This window comes from Bos grunniens, chromosome 14 (assembly GCF_055505025.1).
Source record: "Bos grunniens cultivar Pamir isolate PY7600 chromosome 14, Bosgru_T2T1.0, whole genome shotgun sequence".
NCBI lineage: Eukaryota > Metazoa > Chordata > Mammalia > Artiodactyla > Bovidae > Bos > Bos grunniens.
Genome location: NC_141178.1, coordinates 21,368,365 through 21,387,977, shown reverse-complemented (window position 1 = coordinate 21,387,977; position 19,613 = coordinate 21,368,365). Strand labels below are relative to the sequence as shown.

At 39.1% G+C, this 19,613-nt stretch overlaps 1 protein-coding gene across 11 annotated transcripts in view; it reads right to left on the bottom strand.

Annotated features, from left to right (window-relative positions):
* The window catches only part of RIMS2 (regulating synaptic membrane exocytosis 2), a 605,965-nt gene extending 586,380 nt beyond the window's left edge, over positions 1 to 19,585 (bottom strand). For 6 of the 11 annotated variants that reach the window (XM_086336253.1, XM_086336255.1, XM_086336266.1 and 3 more), the window contains exon 1: positions 19,036 to 19,585. In XM_086336253.1, coding sequence (XP_086192379.1) covers positions 19,036 to 19,211 — 176 coding nt within the window. In that variant the 5' untranslated portion in view covers positions 19,212 to 19,585. The remainder of the gene's footprint in view (positions 1 to 19,035) is intronic. The other 5 variants (XM_086336251.1, XM_086336252.1, XM_086336265.1 and 2 more) reach the window with 2 other exon arrangements.
* Between the last annotated feature and the right edge of the window lie 28 nt (positions 19,586 to 19,613).

Sequence of the window (19,613 nt, the reverse complement as noted above, 5' to 3'; positions counted from 1 at the left end):
AAAGAAAGATCTATGAAAGGGAAAGGCGGACAGTGAGCTGGAAAGAAGGCTTAGGCAGAGACTGTGAAGGAACTTGTATACAAAAGGAAGGAGTCTAGATTTTATCCAAAGCAGGAGGAAGCCTAAAGAATTCATCCTAGTTTAGACTAGGAGATGAATGATTTAAATTTTATTTTTAAGACGGTACTCTGGAACTATATAGAGGAGAAATCCAGGATAGAACCATAAGACCAAAAAAAAAAGAACCATAAGATCCCAGAATACAAGACAACAGCAATACCAGTGTAAATACACTAGTGAAAATTCTCACACTAGCTAGATCTTCTGACAGTAAACCAATACAATGTACAGACATACAAGCACTACCGTGCTCTTATTTCCAAATCTTAAACTGCAATCAAATGCTGCTGCTAAGTCACTTCAGTTGTGTCCAACTCTGTGCAACCCCAGAGACGGCAGCCCACCAGGCTCCCCCATCCCTGGGATTCTCCAGGCAAGAACACTGGAGTGGGTTGCCGTTTCCTTCTCCAGTGCATGAAAGTGAAAAGTGAAAGTGAAGTCACTCAGTCGTGTCTGACTCTTAGCGACCCCATGGACTGCAGCCTACCAGGCTCCTCTGTCCATGGGATTTTCCAGCCAAGAGTACTGGAGTGGGGTGCCATTGCCTTCTCCACAATCAAATGCACCAGTGAGACAAATTCAAATTTCTTAACAAACCATAACGTATGCTGCTGCTGCTGCTAAGTCATGTCAGTCGTGTACAACTCTGTGCGACCCCATAGACGGCAGCCAACCAGGCTCCCCCGTCCCTAGGATTCTCCAGGCAAGAACACTGGGCAAGAACACTGGAGTGGGTTGCCATTTCCTTCTCCAATGCAGCAAAGTGAAAAGTGAAAGTGAAGTCGCTCAATCGTGTCCGACTTTTAGCGACCCCATGGATTGCAGCCTACCAGGCTCCTCCATCCGTGGGATTTTCCAGGCAAGAGTACTGGAGTGGGGTGCCGTTGCCTTCTCCGAGCATAACGTATAGATGGTTCTAAATATTTAACAACTGACACAACCATATAAAATATGTGTCAATATATAAATTAACATTAAAAATAAATTTCTTTTTTCCAAATAAACTGTATAGAATTCTGCTGTGTTATAGTAGTCCCTCCTTACCTGCAGTTTCGCTTACTGCAGTTTCAGTGATACACAGTCAACAGCAGTCCAAAAATATTAAATGGAAAATGTTTATTTCAAAACAAACAATTCACAATTTTAAACTGTGCACTGTTCTGAACTGCATGATGAAATCTCAAACTGTCCTGCTCTGTCCCATCCAGGATGTGAATCATCCCTTTGCCAAGCTCACTCTGCCAATTTGTCACTTAGTAGCCTGCATGGTTATCAGATCAACTCTCACAGTGCTTCTGTTCAAAATAACCCTAATTTTACTTAATAATGTCCCCAGAGCACAAGAGTATTGATACTGGTAATTTGTAAATGCCAAAGAGAAGCCATAAAGGGTTTCTTTATGTGAAATGGTGAAAGTTCTTAACTTAATAATAAAAGAAAAAACAGTAGGTTGAAGTTGCTAAGATCTACTGTGAGATCAAATTCTCTGTAAAATTGTGAAGAAGGAGAAAGAAATTTGCGCTAGTTTTGCTGTCGTACCTCAAACTTCAAAAGTTTCGGCCATATGCATGATAAGATGGAAAAAGTGTTAAATTTATACAGAACTTTGACAGAGCACATTCACATAACCTTTATTACAGTATAATGTATGTTCTATTTTATTATTAGTTATTGTTAATCTCTTATTGTGCCTAATTTATAAATTCAACTTTATAATATAGAAACTATATAAAACAGGAAAAAAACATAGTATATATAGGGTTTAGCACTATCCACAGTTTCAGACTTTCACTGGGGGCTGGGGAACATATCCACAGCGGATTAAAGGGGACTAGTGTAATAAGAGCTATAGCAACATTATACACTAGTCATTTTAACAGTTTCCAAATCATTTGTTAAATTTTAGAAGTTGATTTAACCTGTCTAAAGGGGCCATGATTTGATATTGGGAACCATACCAAGCTTTTCCCAACATCTTTCTCATTAAAACGATTGTCACTAGTCGCTGCTACTGCGCTTTGCTGAAGCTGTAAGGAAGCTGGGCCTGCTGCCTGTATGTCACTGTCACACAGCCTACAGAGGCTAGTGCTTCCCATAGTGCATGAAATCCGTGTCACAGGACCCCTCCCCCAAAAAATGGTGCCACAGAAACGACCTGCACTGCAGCCTGCCCCATGACCTCCAGCAACAGGGAACACACTAGGCAGGCTCCAAAGTTCCAGCTCCAGTCACTATGGGCCTTCCAAGGACCGTGTTAATCCACACCATGCAAGTCACCAATATGCACGAAAGTGATTCAATATTTTAATAACTCGGGTCTCTGTTACCAGTACTTAACAGCTGAATACCAGTCCTTCATACAAGGTCCTTTACAACTGACCCCTGCCAACTAGCTTCCATGCACCTATCAATATAGGAATATTCTAAATGGCTGGCGACAATGAGCGCATCAGTTGGCCACTGTAGTTATGGCAATGAACATGTTATAGCAATTTATGGCTCGTGGGCACTTTCATTTACAGTGTCATCGTAACCCTGTCAGAAAGATACCACAAACCCTAATTCCTTACCCATGATTCCAAAACCCAAAAGCTCTGAAAACAGAACTTTTTTTGCAAGTTTGGGCCAAAATTCTTGATCTAAATGAATTATTAATAGCATGAGGCTTTATGTAATCTCTATTTAACCTACTTATAAATATTCACATGTTTCACTAGAGAAACATAAATGCACTTGCTTAGGGGCTGCTGTCCTGATCCACTGAGAGTTACATACTTCTGTGGTTGCACCTTTATGTTTCTAAAACCAAAAAAAGGGTTGTTGTTGTTATTATTTAGTTGCTCAGTTGTGCCCGACTTCTGTGCAACCCCAGGGACTATAGCCCACCAGGTTCCTCTGTCCATGGAGTTTCCCAGGCAAGAATACTGAAGTAGGTTGCCATTTCCTTCTCTAGGGACTCTTTTGGACCCACGAATCAAACCTGCATTTCCTGCATTGCACACAGATTCTTTACTGCTGAGCCATAGTGGAAGCCCCAAAATAGAATTCAAAATACCTGAATTCTAAACCACATCTGGCACCACGGAATTCAGTTAAGGAATGTGGGATGTGTGTTTTCAATCTCCATTTCCAGAGTTTAAGGAACTGAAGTGACTTCGTCAAGATAACACAGCTTGTAAATGGTGGAGCCAGGACTCTAATCCAGACACCTAAGTCTTGTTTTATCCCCTATGCAAGACAGACCATAAATGAAAAAAGAAACCTTTCTCTGCATAAAAAGACACATCTCACATTTCACATAATATCATGTAAGCATAAGTTAATATAAAAATTGTAATGCAAAAATTAAAAAACAAAGTCTGTATCTAATCTTCAAAAAATATATTTCCTGCTGCTTAAATATTAATGTTTCACCTTATTTTACACAAAGGAGTAAAGTCATTGTCAGATTTGGAGTCACTCTTCCAGAAGTTAAGAGCACCATCAATTTTAATGTTGATACTATTTTTCACTAAAATTCCTAAACACTACATAACAAATTAAACAATTTTAAAAGAGAATTATAATTATCCTAGGAATTGACAAACTTTCTAATACCAATCCTGTCAATTCTGTGGTAGTTATATTTTCAACAAATACTCAGATTCTCCTTCTAACCATGGTAGGACTACACTTTTCTACCGAGTTAGGCATGATCATGTAACTTACTATGGCCAGTGAAATGTGAACAGCAGGTATATATATATTTCTGAGAGGAAACTTTAAGAGACAATCTGCAATTCACTAGTTTCTCTCTTCATCTGCTCTCAATGTTCCATACATCTTCTCCATCATCAGCCTGTGTTCCAGAACGAGAATGACACGGGGTAAAGACCCCAAGCAACCCAGATAAAAATATACAACATGAAAAAGAAACTTGTATTGTTTTAAGCTACTGAAATTTGAGGACAGCAATGCCTACTGCTAATTTATCAATGTATTGCCTCTTAGCTCCTAATCCATCTTTCTTCTTCCTACTTAGTAATACTGAATCTGGACTCTACAACCGTTTCTCCTTTACCAGTCGGCGCAATTTTAAGCTTCGTCAGTAGAGGGAGCTGGAGCAAAAGGAAGAAGGGGCTTCTCTTTCTGGATTTGGGAATTCTGTTGTTTTCCCTATGATGCTTGGCTGTCAGGAGCTTACAGGATACCCAGCGGCACTCACTCTGGGCACTCACTCTCACCAGCATGCAACACGTTTCACCAGCACCCAGCAGGAACTGATCCAGAAATTTCAATAGCATCTCAGCAGGCAATATCCCAATAAGTCTCACAGACACCCTATAGGTGGTTTCCCAGTGACTTTGGCTAAGCACATTAGCCAACCTCTCAGCAGCCCCACCAACACCCCCACAGATGATTTCCTGCCTGTCCCAGCTGGTGGCAGCTCAATAGGACATTGTCACACCTTCCAACAAGGGCTGAATTTCAGCCTTAGCCATGGGGGAAAGGGCCTCTTCCAAGTTTCTTCTTTCCTTGAGTATTCAGCCTCAGCCCTAAAGAAGGTGGCTGCTCTCTGCTACAAGTTAATAATCCTTTATATTAAAATTTCCCTATTCAAATTATTACTGCAGTTTCTGTCTTCCGATTGGACTGTGATATCTAGTCTACTCCAACATATAAAACTCTTGCTGTAACATGAATTTGTATTAGTAGTTTTGAAGGATAACTTTGGTTATTTTCTTTTTCTAGCTATTTCATAGCTCTTTTTAATATTTTATGTATCAAAGTTAAAGCAATTAATGATATTTTGACCACTGACATAGAATTTAAATCATACTAAATACTAAATATTTCCCTTGTGACTCAGCTAATAAAGAATCCACCTGCAATTCAGGAGACCTGGGTTCGATCCCTGGGTTGGGAAGATCCCCTGGAGGAGGGAAAGGCTACCCACTCCAGTATTCTGACCTGGAGAATTCCATGGACTCTGTATAGTCCATGGGGTTGCAAAGAGTTGGACAGGACTAAGCTACTTTCACTTTCACTTTCAAATACTACATGCTTTCATTAAATCAGACTTATGGCTAAAAATTATAAGAAATAAAAATAATATATGAAAGCACATTTATTGTGGGGTAAGAAATAGTTCTTCAACCAAACATGTCAAGGAAAATTGTATTCTTGTCAAAAGATTAAATTCAAATCTTTATTTATTCATACTACAATAAAAAGTTTATACTGAGTCTTTTTAAATCAGTTTATACTGAGTCTTTTAAAATCAGATAATGAAAATATTGCATTTGGAAAGGTTTCAATACTCTTCACTATGTTAGTCATATGGCAAAATTAAATATTCCTCAATCTATAAAAATAAATCCAATTATTAACTAAAAAGACTACTCAGGAAGAGTACTTAAGTGTTTCTTATGTACAGAGCCAAAAACAATTCTCACTGCTTGCCCCTGACCCCACTTCCCATTAGACCAGTAATTTAATTCAGGAGGAAACAAATGAAAAGTGAAGAGCACACTGGCAGTAATTTGAGGGCAATAAAGTATTATAAACCTATGGAAAAGTAAAACTATAAAATATTATTTCAGAGATATTCTAGAATGTATGTCTCTAATACAAAATACATTTTTTTAAATGAGTAGCTCAATGTCTCCTTTATAAAAGACATATATCCAAACTTATATCTAGTGGCACTTACTAAAGAAGTATAAAGAGAATAATGACCACCAAAGAAGTTCATTTTCTAATCCCAGGAAGGTGAATATATGTTTCCTTGCATGGTAAGAGATTTTCGAGATGTGACTAAGATAGGAAGATTATTCTGGACTATCTGGGTGAGCCCAATCTAATCATAGGAATTCTTAAAAGAGAAAAATCTCTCCCAGCTGTGGACAGAGAGAGAGGCAGTGACAGAAGAAGGGTCAGAAAGATGGCATCATGACAAGAATTCAATGCTCCATTGCTGGTTCTGAGATGTAGGAAGCTATGAGCAAGACTAGAGAAGGGTCTCTAGGAGGTCAAAACAGCATTCGGCTCATAGCTGAAGGAAATGGGACTCTCAGTCGTTTAACTTCAAGGAACTGAATTCTTTCAACAGCCCAGAGGAGCAAGAAAACATTCCCTCCCACCCCAGCCCCCAACCGCCACCACCCCCCCCAACCCTCACCCCCACCCTAGGTAGCTTCCAGAAAGAAATACAGCCAGTTCTTTTGTTTCTATGCAGTAAGACCTATGTCAGACTTCTGACTTACAGAACTGTATGATAATAAATTTGTGTTGTTTTAAGCCAGTAAGTTTGTTAGTAGCAGAAAACTAATACAAGGGACACTATTTATAACTTTGGAAGATCTAGGTCACACTTTATTAAAGAAAGTAGCAATGTCTTTTCAACAGGTATTAAAATATTGGGCGTTCATAAAAGTATTTACTGAAAATAAGGTAGGTTGATTCCCAGGCAAGAATACTGGAGTGGGTAGCCATTCCCTTCTCCAAGGGATCTTCCCGATCCAGGGATGGAACCCAGGTCTCCTGTATTACAGGAGATTCTTTACTTTCTGGGCCACCAGGGAAGCCCCTTTCATAAAAGTATTCATTGAAGATAAAGTAGATTGATAGTCTCTATAGTTACCAATGCTTCCTTCTTTCAGCTAAATTATTTATTTAACAAACACTTGATGTTTACTATGTGCTAAGAGCTCTTCCAAGGGCTTTACAAATGTAAACTCAATCCTCATAACAGCTTATGAAGTAGGTATTATCCCCATTTTACAGATAAAGACAGTAAGGTACACCACTATCAATCCCAGTTTGAGCTGGGATTCAAACTTAAGCTTGACTGACTCCAGAATTCAAGTGCTTCTGCACTGGCTAACTATTTTCCATACGAGACGCAACAGCAATGTGATAGAAAGAGATTGGGTTTTGTAGTTAAAAAGATCTAGGCATAGATCCGTATTCTGCTACTCATAAGCTTTGTAACCTGGATCCTAGCACATAATGGACACTAAAGAAATGTTCATTCCCTCCTTCAACTCCTGCTTCCAGTGTAGAGATACACTCAAATTCAAAGAAAACCCTATATGGAATAGGCTTAAGGAAAAAACTGAACACTAATCTTAACTCCCAAATTTGCACTTCTCTTTCCTCAGGTTTACACATTACTTTTCAGATCTCAGCTAAGACAACCAATGGTGTAACAACACATTTCTAGGGGTACTCTAGGCTCTCACTATCATACCAACAAAAATATATTGGAATTTTACCATAAAAACAAAATTACAAAAAAAGGGGGGAATTTTTTTTAAGATTTAAACATGAGGTAAAGGTAAAGTTTTTTCGATTGAAGGTAATCTTAGCTATAGAATGAAATTAAACAGCTATCACACGCACCTTCTGGTTCACTTTTTGTCTCAAATGGGGTTGCAAAGAGTCAGACACAACTGAGTGACTTCACTTTCACTTTACCTTGTTCTTGTTAACATGTTTGAAGAGTGGTCACTGGCCATATATTAATACTCTTTATGCTAATATTCTTTATATTCGTTATCACCTAGAAATCAACTTTACCATCTCATATTCTAGACAGTGAACCTGGTCTTAACAAAGACACTTTGTCCCCAAGGCTGTCTACCCCTGCAATACCACCACTATTATTGCCCAGAGAAATCTTTTTTGAGGGAGGTAGAATTTTCTAAAATGCTAACTACTATTTCAAATAAAGACATACTTGACACTATAGCAAAAAAAGTATCTACTGGAACATCAGCAAAAGGTAGCTTAATCTATCATGCTGTGCTATGCTTAGTCACTCGGTTGTGTCCGACTCTTTGTGACCAACCCCATGGACTGTAGCCTGCCAGGCTTCTCAGTCATTGGGTTTCGTAGGCAAGAATACTGGAGTGGGGAGCCATTCCCTTATCCAGGAGGTCTTCCCAACCCAGGGATCGAACCCGAGTCTCCTGTATTGCAGGTGGATTCTAAGTACAAATTCTGGTGGAATATGTCTGCTTGGGCTTACATCTTAGCTCCCTACTGAAAACTCTGAGCATCCAACTTAAGTCTTCATTTTTTTTCATCTGTAAAACTGGGAAAGTAATAACTATCTCATAAGATGGTTGTAGTGGTTGAATCAGATAACGAATACATAAAATAGCACAGTAAGCATTCAACAAATGTTGGCTGTTGAGTATTAAGGTAGTAAGAGTATAATAAAAGTATATAATAAGAGTTATATGAGCACAAAGAATCATCTAACCCAGTTTCCAAAAGTTGGAAACCTGAGATGAATCTCAGTTAATCAACAGGACTTAGCCAGAGAAAAGCGGTTAGGGCTTTCTAGTCAAAGAGAACAGTATATGCCAAACTACAACAGAAGGTGAAAAAAAAGAACAGGGAACTCACTTCAATACAATTAAAACAGATAGGGCTCATGAAAAATCACCAGGATTTAACACTGATAAAGCACTACAAAGGGACTTCCATGATATACCTAGAAGTTTGGACAATATCATAAGTGCAATGGGAAAGACTAAAGAATACTAAGGATATTAAAGTTAAACTGTGTCAGAGTGTAGTACTATCACAGAGAGGCTGGACTAGAGGAAGCGAGCCTCAACTAAAGATCCTTGTTTAGAAATGATTAAGGAAAAGACAATAAAGGCATGAAACAATGCAGTGACAATGAAGATGAAGAGAAACAGATTTCAAAGATATTTCAGAGAAAATAAAGATAGGATTTGGTAACTGATTATATTTGAGGGCTGAGGAAGAGTGAGGAAGTTAGAATGACTACCATGACCACCATGTTTTATTAACAAATGTTTATTGACTGACAACTATGCCCCTGGTACTACACTAGGCATAAAAAGATGATTAAAACTTGGTCCCTGACATCAAAGAAACCAGTTATACTAAGAAAAACATAGAGATTAGTAACTAATATTGAATATCAGAAACATTATAAAAATTGTTTACAGAATGATACAAAAATTGAAAGGAGAGACACCCAACTAGTGGAAATACATCAAAGAGATGTATGTCTTCACAGCAATGGAGCTGGACACAAAACAGCACATCGGGAAAAGAGCAAGAGGATGTGCATAATCAAAGAACATGATACAGAGAAGGATTTGTAAAAAGATTACTATGATTATATAGAAGGAGGTGGGTTGTGAATGCCTAACGTTACGATTCATTCACATTCATAATCCAAATAAATTTTTACTGATCTACAGTGTATCAGTCTGGGTCCTGGCAGGAAACAGATGGCATAAACTGAGTAACTAAGGAGAGCTTAATAAAGGTACCGTTTTACAAAGATGTGAGCAGGATTTAAGGAAACCAACAAGAGATGGTGCAGTATGACGGCTAGCAACACAGGAAAGCAATTTCCAGAAATGGAAGAAAATAGCTGTACTAAGAGGGCCACCAGACTAGCATGGAGGAAACTTGGGAACAAACAACCTGACGTCATTCTCCTTCCATACAATCTGCCAGTGTCTCACATCAACAGAAACCAACTGGAGGTCTAAGAACAAGGAGACCTGCGGGTGCAATCCATAGAGGTCAGCTCCTACAGTATTCAGCAAAGTGGGGGAAAGTGAGTAGATCTGGAATGGTGAATGGGGAAATATGTAACATGCAATGATAAAATTCAACAACATTCAACTGTATAAAAATTCACCTCCCAGTTCTATAACTCTTCCTACACTTCAGTTTGGAGACAGAGTTTATTAGCCTTCAACCTGCAAAACTTTTAACATGAAGCTTCAATTTGTTCTAAAATGGATCCTTAGCATTGTGAATTCTTCTGTCTCATCATAAGTCTATATGCTATTTTAACTCCCTGAGCAACTATCTCTGTTAAGGTACAGTGTAAGCATTTTCTCAAACCTTCAACAACAAATCCTCAGTTGGGGTACAGCCAGCAACTTGTCACCAAGAGGATGGAAAAGACATGTCCTGATAAATTCTGCATTCAAGAATCAGTGGCTGCGTTAAGACTTTGGTTAGCTTAGACCAGACAATCATTGAAGAGAGGTCAATTTGTGATAATAAAATTCAGTACCCAGGTGGCACTACTGGTAAAGAATCTGGCTACCAATGCAGGAGATGCAAGAGATGCAAGTTCAATCCCTGAGTTGGGAAGATCCCCTGGAGAAGGGCATGGCAACCCACTCCAGTATTCTTGCCAGGAGAATCCCCATGGACAGAGGAGCCTGGCAGGCTACAGCCCATAGTGTCACAAACAGTCATCAGCCAGAACTTAATTACATGAACTCATCTAGATACAAGGGGAGATGGAAAAGGTAGGACTAGACAGCTACTGCACAGAAGCTCTATGAAAAAGGAATATAAATCTTGGAGGAACACCTAGCTACCTCCACAACAAAATTCACTTTGACAGAAAAAAAAAAATTGTGTTAATAAAAGCATTAACTATTTCAGCTTTTGGTCAAAAGGAATTATGTGTGAGTGATATGTGATGAAACAGATTTTTCATGTATGTGCCCGAGAAGCAAACCACTACAGCAATTACTATGATAGACACCTCATATGCCAACAAAACAAGAGTATTGTTAGCATCATCTCCATCTGTCAACTGAACAATACCAAAGTACTAAGTATCAATAAACACCATTGTGATTATATTGCTACCTAGCTACATTATTTAGTGTATCCTTTTTTCCTAGTGTTAGCATCCCAGAAGCCTAGTTGCAGGATATGTGAAACTGTTATTTCTCCCTCCAGATGAACATAAGTTTTCTTGGAAGAAAAAACACTAAAAGGCATAGAGAATTCCATCCTCTTTCTGTGCGTAAAGGAGCATTTATCCAGCATCTCTGTTTAGCAGAACCTATATGTGTGTTACATAAAAATATTAAATGTTTATAATATATAAACCCTATAAAATTCTCAATTCTAAATGCCTTAAAAAAGCATTTAGCGAGCATTATGTTGTTTGGAAAATATAAATTAGAGCTTTTGAGATGCACGTATATAAAAGTCACTCATTCTTAGACTAATTTATACTATCTAGTTGCCCACCAGTTTTTTGGTAACAATTTTAGACAGAAAGTAGGTGAAACAATATTATATCACTCCTGGGTCAAAACCCATTCTCAACTTTTCCCTTTCTAATAACCCTACCTCCAATCATATTTCTAGAATTTCCTATCACAAAATCCAACAAAAATTATCTCCCTTTCATAATAAAACACTTTTTGAAATTCTGCAGTAATTCAGTAAGCTCATATAAAGAGAAAGAGAATCTTCAACTGTAACATATCATTTCCAAGGCTAATCTCCTTTCTATATTTTCCTAAAATACATTCACATATCCAAAAGTTCATTGGAAGTGATGTAAGAAGATATATAAAAAAGAAAATATGTTCTAGTTAAATCCAACATATATAATAAAGATTGTGTAATAGTGAAAAAGAAAAAAAGTTATGACCAACCTAGATAGCATATTAAAAAGCAGAGACATTACTTTGCCAACAAAGGTCCGTCTAGTCAAAGCTATGGTTTTTCCAGTAGTCATGTATGGATGTGAGAATTGGACCATAAAGAACACTGAGCACTGAAGAATTGATGCTTTTGAACTGTGGTGTTGGAAAAGACTCTTGAGAGTCCCTTGGACTACAAGGAGATCAAACCAGTCCATACTAAAGGAAATCAATCCTGAATATTCATCGGAAAGACTGATACTGAAGCTGAAGCTCCAATATTGTGGCCACCTGATGTGAAGAAGAGTCAACTCATTAGAAAATACCTTGATACTGGAAAAGATTGAAGGCAGGAGGAGAAGGGGACGACAGAGGATGAGATGGTGGATGGCATCATCGACTCGACGGACATGAGTTTGAGCAAACTCCGGGAGATGGTGAAGGACAGGGAAGCCTGGTGTGCTGCAGTCCACTGGGTCTCAAATAATCAGACACAACTGAGTGACTGAACACCACCACCACCTTAGTTATCAGGCTCTTTAATAACGGTTTCTGTTAGAGAAACTGCTTCCAATTCACCTTCCCTCTCCTTGTCCCTAGCTTTCTAGACAAAGAATGTGTGTACTTAGTCTCTCAGTTATGTCCAACTCTTTGGACCCGATGGACTGTAGCCCACCAGGCTTCTCTGTCCATGGGGATTCTCCAGGCAAGAATACCGGAGTGGGTTGCCATGCCTTCCTCCAGGGGATCTTCCCAACCAGGGATTGAATCCTGCAGGCAGATTCTTTACCATCTGAGCCACCAGGGAAGCCCATGAATACCGCAATGGGTTGCCTATCCCTTCTCCAAGGGATCTTCCCAACCCAGAAATCAAACCAAGGTCTCCAGCACTGCAGGCGGATTCTTTACCAACTGAGCTACCAGGGAAGCCCTTGACAAAGAATGAAGTCAGCTAAAAGTCCTCCAGGCATATTTTGACTTCCTAGTAGGCAGAAAAAAGCAACTCTCAAAAGAAAGGGCAGGGGGACAGATTTCGTCCAAGAGTGCTATAGAATTAAGGTTTAGAGACCCCTATCTATAGTCAGTTAGTAGCAATGATTTATTGCATACCTACTTGTGCCAGGACACCTGGTATATATTGATTACAACAATCCTTCAGGACAGGTGTTATTACTCAGATAATACAGATGAGGAAACATGGCCTCAGAGAGCTTATTAACGTAAGCAAGACCTTACAGTTATTAATTAGTAAAGTAAGGTTTCAAGTCAAAATTCATCTGGCCTATCACACTTGCCTCCACTACCTCCCTCTTCATCATATTGTACAATCAATTTTTATCAATATATATTGTCAACAAGAAGATACTATTTAATTGTCCTAATTACTTTAAATTATAGAATATATATGAAAAATTTATCAGGTATTTTCTCATAAAATGGCAATGTTTTAAAATGCATTTTGAATCCTTAGAAACTACAGAGTTTCAATTTTTGGCAATGACCATGATTACTGCATGTACAATAATGATTTTTATTTAAGTCTTCATGATTAAATTACATAATTTAGATGACATGCCACACTTAAAATTTCATTTAGCTGTAAGAAAAAATATGGTATTTTAAATATCAGAAAGAGGAAGATCATTCTAAGCATATCACAAAACCCAAAGGCAATCATAATAATAATAAATTTAAATACATTTTAAAAAATCTTGACTGGTAAAAAAAAAAGGCATAAACAAGGTCATAAAACAAATGATAAATAAAGAGCTTCCACAAATCACTGAAAATGACCAACAGAAAAAGAAATACAAAAGGCTCTAAACGTAAACGGCTCTCAACCTCACTGATAATAAGAAAACTGCAATTAAATTTTAGAATGGCATATTTTCCACCAAAACTATTGGCAAGACTACCACATACTGAGTTAGCAAGGATATATGAAAATCTCCCTAGCATTTGTCACTTATGCATACTTCTTTTATGAAAGTAAATGTGACAATAATAAAATTTAAATTTTTTATTGTATACATTATAAAAATATAAAGGTTACACTTTATGACCTTTTGAACAATCTCATTTCTAGGAATTTATTCCAGAGACAAATTCATGCATATGGAAAATGATATATGTACAAATGCAAGAGATGTAAGAGACTCAGGTTTGATCCCTTGGTTGGGAAGATCCCCTGGAGAAGGGAGGGCATGGCAACCCACTCCACTACTCTTGCCTGAAGAATCCCATGGACAGAGGAGTGTGGCGGGCTACATCTATAGGGTTGCAAAGAGTGGGACATGACTGAATCGACTTAGCATGTATGCACATGCACACATACAGCCATTAAAATGAATTCAGTTCAGTCGCTCAGTCGCGTCCGACTCTTAGCAACCCCATGAATCACAGCACGCCAGGCCTCCCTGTCCATCACCAACTCCCAGAGTTCACTCAAACTCATGTCCATCGAGTTGGTGATGCCATCCAGCCATCTCATCCTCTGTTGTCCCCTTCTTCTCCTGCCCTCAATCTCTTTTCCAATGAGTCAACTTTTCACATGAAGTGGCCAAAGTATTGGAGTTTCAACTTCAGCATCAGTCCTTCCAATGAACACCCAGGACTGATCTCCTTTAGGATGGACTAGTTGGATCTCCTTGCAGTCCAATGGACTCTCAAGAGTCTTCTCCAACACCACAGCTCAAAAACATCAGCTTTCTTCACAGTCGAACTCTCACATCCATACATGACCAGTGGAAATACCATAGCCTTGACTAGATGGACCTTTGTTGGCAAAGTAATATCTCTGCTTTTCAATATACTATCTAGGTTGGTCATAACTTTCCTTCCAAGGAGTAAACGTCTTTTAATTTCATGGCTGCAATCACCATCTGCAGTGATTTTGGAGCCCAAAAAAAGAAAGTCTGACACTGTTTCCACTGTTTCCCCATCTATTTCCCATGAAGTGACAGGACCAGATGCCACGATCTTCGTTTTCTGAATGTTGAGCTTTAAGCCAACTTTTTCACTCTCCTCTTTCACTTTCATCAAGAGGCTTTTTAGTTCCTCTTCACTTTCTGCCGTAAGGGTGGTGTCATCTACGTATCTGAGCTTAATATCCCTAACATATCCCTAAAATGAATTAGGGAGTTATATATTCATGGGTGTGGAATTGATCTCCTAAAAATTAAACTGCAAGACATATTTGTACCTTTTATGCTTACACACATAAGTCCATACATGTGTATACACCTATATATATACATATATAGACACACAATATTTGATATACACACATATCTACTCTTAAGCATAGAATATTTCTGAAAGAGTATAAAACAAGCTGGCAATAGGAGTTGCCTCTGGAAAAGGAAAATAGATAGCTAAAAATTTTGTACCATATGTATATATTACCTATTAAGTAAAGAAGTTTATAAACTGACTTTAGATAGTACTTTAAAATTGAAATATTAAAAAATATAAAACTTCTTACCTATGTTTTAAATATAATCTAAATCATTACCTTGATCTATCATGCAAATTTTTATTTATCATTTTCTTTTATTAGGGGAGCAAATTATCCCTTTGACATTAACAGAAAATCTAAACTGTGGATGAAAAGATAATTTACATGGCAAGAAACACATAATTTCTAATTTGTTTCAAAAACATCTCATCTAAAAGACTATAATACAAGGATAGCAGAAAGCTCAATAAATATTTACTGAAAATACTTTTCTATTGATTTCAGTGGGTTTACTTTACTCATCGATTTTTTTCACATCACACCCAAAACAAACAAAAAATAGTAACAAGAACAAAAACTCACTGGAAAATATAAATTTTAAATAAATTACTCACTTTGTCCAAAAACTTTCATTTTTCCAACAAGTTTGGTAAGCTACTTGTTAATGAACATTACTCGAAGTTAAATCAACATTGCTTACTAGATACCTACCATGTGCAGGTGTTAAGGATACTACAAAACAGAGACTCCGAAGAGGAGTACATTTTTATTCCTGCCCTCAAGAAGTTTACAGTCTTGAAAGACAAGGCTTTAAAACTTTAATCAACAAAAGAATATTATAGATTTTACTGATACACTGAGTTATCCAAACTAAAACTGTTAAAGGCATTCACGTAAGGATTAAAAAAAAGTAATTGTTGATCCACTGAAGGATCTATTGGATATAAAAACGCTTCCAAAGTCCTAATATCTCACTCATATGTAAAACTGTAACATTTGATGATGACCAAAGACTTCCAGAATATGTGAATATTCACCTAGGCCATGAAGAAACTGCTAATGATTAAATATAAATATTTTAATTATCCACGCTCCTTAGAAGAGAATTTACTGCAATGGTCTCAATCAGTTTTGATCGCTCACCTTTTTCACTAAAAATATGTCAAGCATTAACTTCTTAAAATATGTATATTTACTTATATGCATCTTCACATTGTCAATCTATATATTAAGTATCAATGAAACTTAATTTCTGTCTTTTTCAAACACAGACAAAAATTTAAATATAAGTTTTAATTATTTTCTTCTTGTAATCTAGTACATCATCTTATGATGCCCTTGGGTATCCACATTCTGCTCTGTATGAATACTTAATATGAATATTTAAACTCACAGATCATGCAAAAATATTTTCATCTAATGGTTTCAATTTTTCACACAGCAAACTCATTTTTTAGCATAGCTGTTAAAAGGCAGCAGACATTAATTTCAATTTCAGTTTATTTCTCTCTGCCCATGACCTTCTCTCAGAATAAATGTTAACATGCAATTAAACAGACATCACTAAAGAGAAACAAAGTATAGTCATGACCAAGCAAATGGCCCCTAAAATTTAATGGCAAATAGCAATCATTGAAGAATATTAGTACTATTTTTTTCTTTTAAATAGCATTTGTAACTTAATAGTCAATATTGAAAATATTAGTAAATTGTCAAAATCTTCAAAACTGTCTCATTTTTATCATTCTATTATAAAGTCTATTCTTTTCCTAATCTTCCTTGTCTAATCTTATTTTATTATGAAAGCCAAAAGTAGTTTTTATTTACTTTTAATAGAAGGGTAATTGCTTTACAATATTATGTTGGTTTCTACAAAAGTATTTTTAAAGAACATTAAAAATTAAAGTTTCAAATATATTATAATTTAACCTCCAAAAAGTTTCTTGTTAAAATGAATACAAAAATAATTCTGAAACCATGTATATCATTTTGAGGTATGACTCCTTCCAAGTCTAAGTTAGGTAAAGATGCAAATAGATATTTTACATAAACACAAACAGATTTTTCATCAATATAATTTCATAGACTATATGACTATGTTCTTAGAGAATGCTTGTTTCTACCTAAACTATGCAAATATGAATGCACAAACTTTATATGCATTTGCACAGTATGTAGGTTTACACAGGAAAGTAAAATACTCACACGTACCTATCTGAAAAAACCCTTTCACATTCTCCTAATATAACATATAGTTCACCTTAAGAAATTCTTTATTTAGTACTCAAAAGTTCATTTAAGTTTCTATGTATTGGAACAATAAATAGATTTGGAACTACAGTGAACTAGCCAATAAATACCATAATTCCACACACCATAAATAAATAAAAACACTTCCTACAGTTAAATATGAGTCAAACAAATAAAACCACATTTAATTTGAGCATCATTTTGGCAATACTTATAACAATTATAAGAAAATACAGATTAATATATCCAAATATCAAACTCTAAGTCATCAAAAGCTTGACATTGTTAGTAAAGTTAAGCAAAAGTTAGAAGTATGCTCAAAAAGCTCTTTAAAATAATTGTTTTATTTTTTACTAGTTTAAACAAGCTACTTAAATCTCTTACTATTTTTTCATTACCCAAGCGTACTAGTAAGTCACACTGCCAAACAACTATTCAAACCCAGAAATTAGTTTTGAAGAAGCAATTCTTTATTTCAGTTTGTATGTTAGAAGCACATTTGCTCTTAGTCCTTCAGTATTTTTTGAGAACTAGTATTTTTCTTGGACATGTAAAGATATTTGATAAGTTTGTTATATAATTTAAAGTAGTATTTTTCATTAAAATATGTAAATATATGTGTAGAGAGAATTGTTTCTTTGTTAAGTGCTAAAGAATACTGAATTCAACAACCTGTTTTTTGGAATTTACATGATTAGAGGTCAGTGTGTTAGTTCCGTCCCAGAGGAACTCTACACTTTCAACTATGTGTTCTGTGGAGAATATGGGAAAAGCATAATTTAGAAATAGGCGACACGAAAGAATTGTCGCATATTTGGTATATCAACTGTACAAATTAATCTTAATGAATAATGCATTTCTAGCAAAAAATGAAAGAATTGAGCTGGAAAAATATTTTTTAAAAAAGGTTGCACATGCTCTGCACAATCTCCTTCACGTAGTAACCGAGAAGTCAAAGAACCGTAAAACATTTAAAAGCAAACCTGCTGAAAAACATCTCTTTGCTAGACTGACAAGAAAAGGAATCTCAAACGCCTACAGATCTCTCTCTCTCTCTCTGGACAGTTCCCTGGTGCTGAAGTTACACCGTCACTAAACTGTGTTGGGTGCCTGGGTGCTGCTTTCACTGTCCCACCCTCCGCAAGATCCCGCTGCCTAGACTACGAGCACGAGGAGCAGAACTTCACAAGGTAGGGAGCATCCCAAGCTGCAGTGACGGGAGAAACTGGAGTCCTTTCGGAGCCTCTTCGAGATTAAGCAGATTTACTAGTTGCAAATAGGAAGAGTGGCAAGAGAGCAGGGTGTTACACACCCGCCGAGGGGGAGGGGCTGGAAGATGGCGGCGACCGCACACCCACCCGAGACACGACAGCGCTTATTACAGGCCCCCCTCGCCCGCACCGCCGCCCTCCTGCCCGGGGCGACAGTGGGCAGCGCTGCTCTTCCCGCAGTGGAGGAGGTTGAGGGGGGCAGAAGCGCCCCGCGGAGGCGGGGCCCAGGGGCCCCCCGGCGGCGCCCTCCTCCCCGGCCGGCGCGCCTCCGCCCGGGTCCCGGCCCGGGGAGCACCTGTGCACGGCCATATTGGATTCCTCGCCCCAGTCACTGCCTCCGCGCGGGGGCGGCGGGAAGCGACCAGGGACGCGCGGAGACAGCGTTCAGCCCAGAGCCCCGCCGGGGCCCGCAGCCGAACTGGCCCGGCGGGCAAGCCGGAAGGACGCCGGGGGGGAATTACAGCGCCCACAGGCTCGCCGCGGCCGGCCTCGGCGCTCTCCCTCCCCGATACACACACCCCTGCGCTCTGACAGCCCCAACAAGCTAGCCCTGGCGGCCGGCGGTGGTCGCAACCCTCGTGGCCCAGGCGCCGCCGGCGGGAAGGGAGGGCGGCGATCCCCGGGCGCGCCGGCGGCCACAGGGCAGCGACCGAGGTGGGGGGGACGGCGGAGGGCAGGGAGGGAGGGAGGCGGGAAGATGGAGTCAGATCCTTACTTCAGCACCGACTGCTCTTTCTCCTCTTCTTTCTTCTGCCGATCCATGACGGCCAGGATGATTTTCCTCTCCTCCTCCGTGAGGTGGCTGAGGTCGGGCATCTCGGGCTGCAGAGGCGGCTGAGAGCCCGCCGGGGTGGGAGCCGGGCGGCCCCGCGGCCCGACAGGAGCCGACATGTTTGGTGGAGTCCAACCACCCTAGGGAAGCCGGGAGGCAACTCCACCGGCGGCGGCGGCGGCACCCGCGCGGGCGGCTGGGGCAGCCTCCGGCGCCGGGACAAATACATACAAATCAATGGCCTTCAATCCCAGGCGACGGCCCCCCTCCCCCAAGATGGAAAAGGGAGGGGGGAAGGGGAGGGGAGGGCGAGCGCGGCGGGATAGGGGGAAGGCAGGGCTGACGAGTGCGCTCTGAGAAATGTTTCTTTTTCCCCGGGGGGCGAAGGGCTGGCAAGTGAGCTGTTGGGGCCAGAAGAGGAGCCGGAGGCCGGGCCGGGCCGCGGAGGGCGCGGAGCGGCGCGGGGAGGGTGGTGGAGTAAGGTGGCGGGGACGGCGATAAGGGTGGGGTGACTGGAAGGA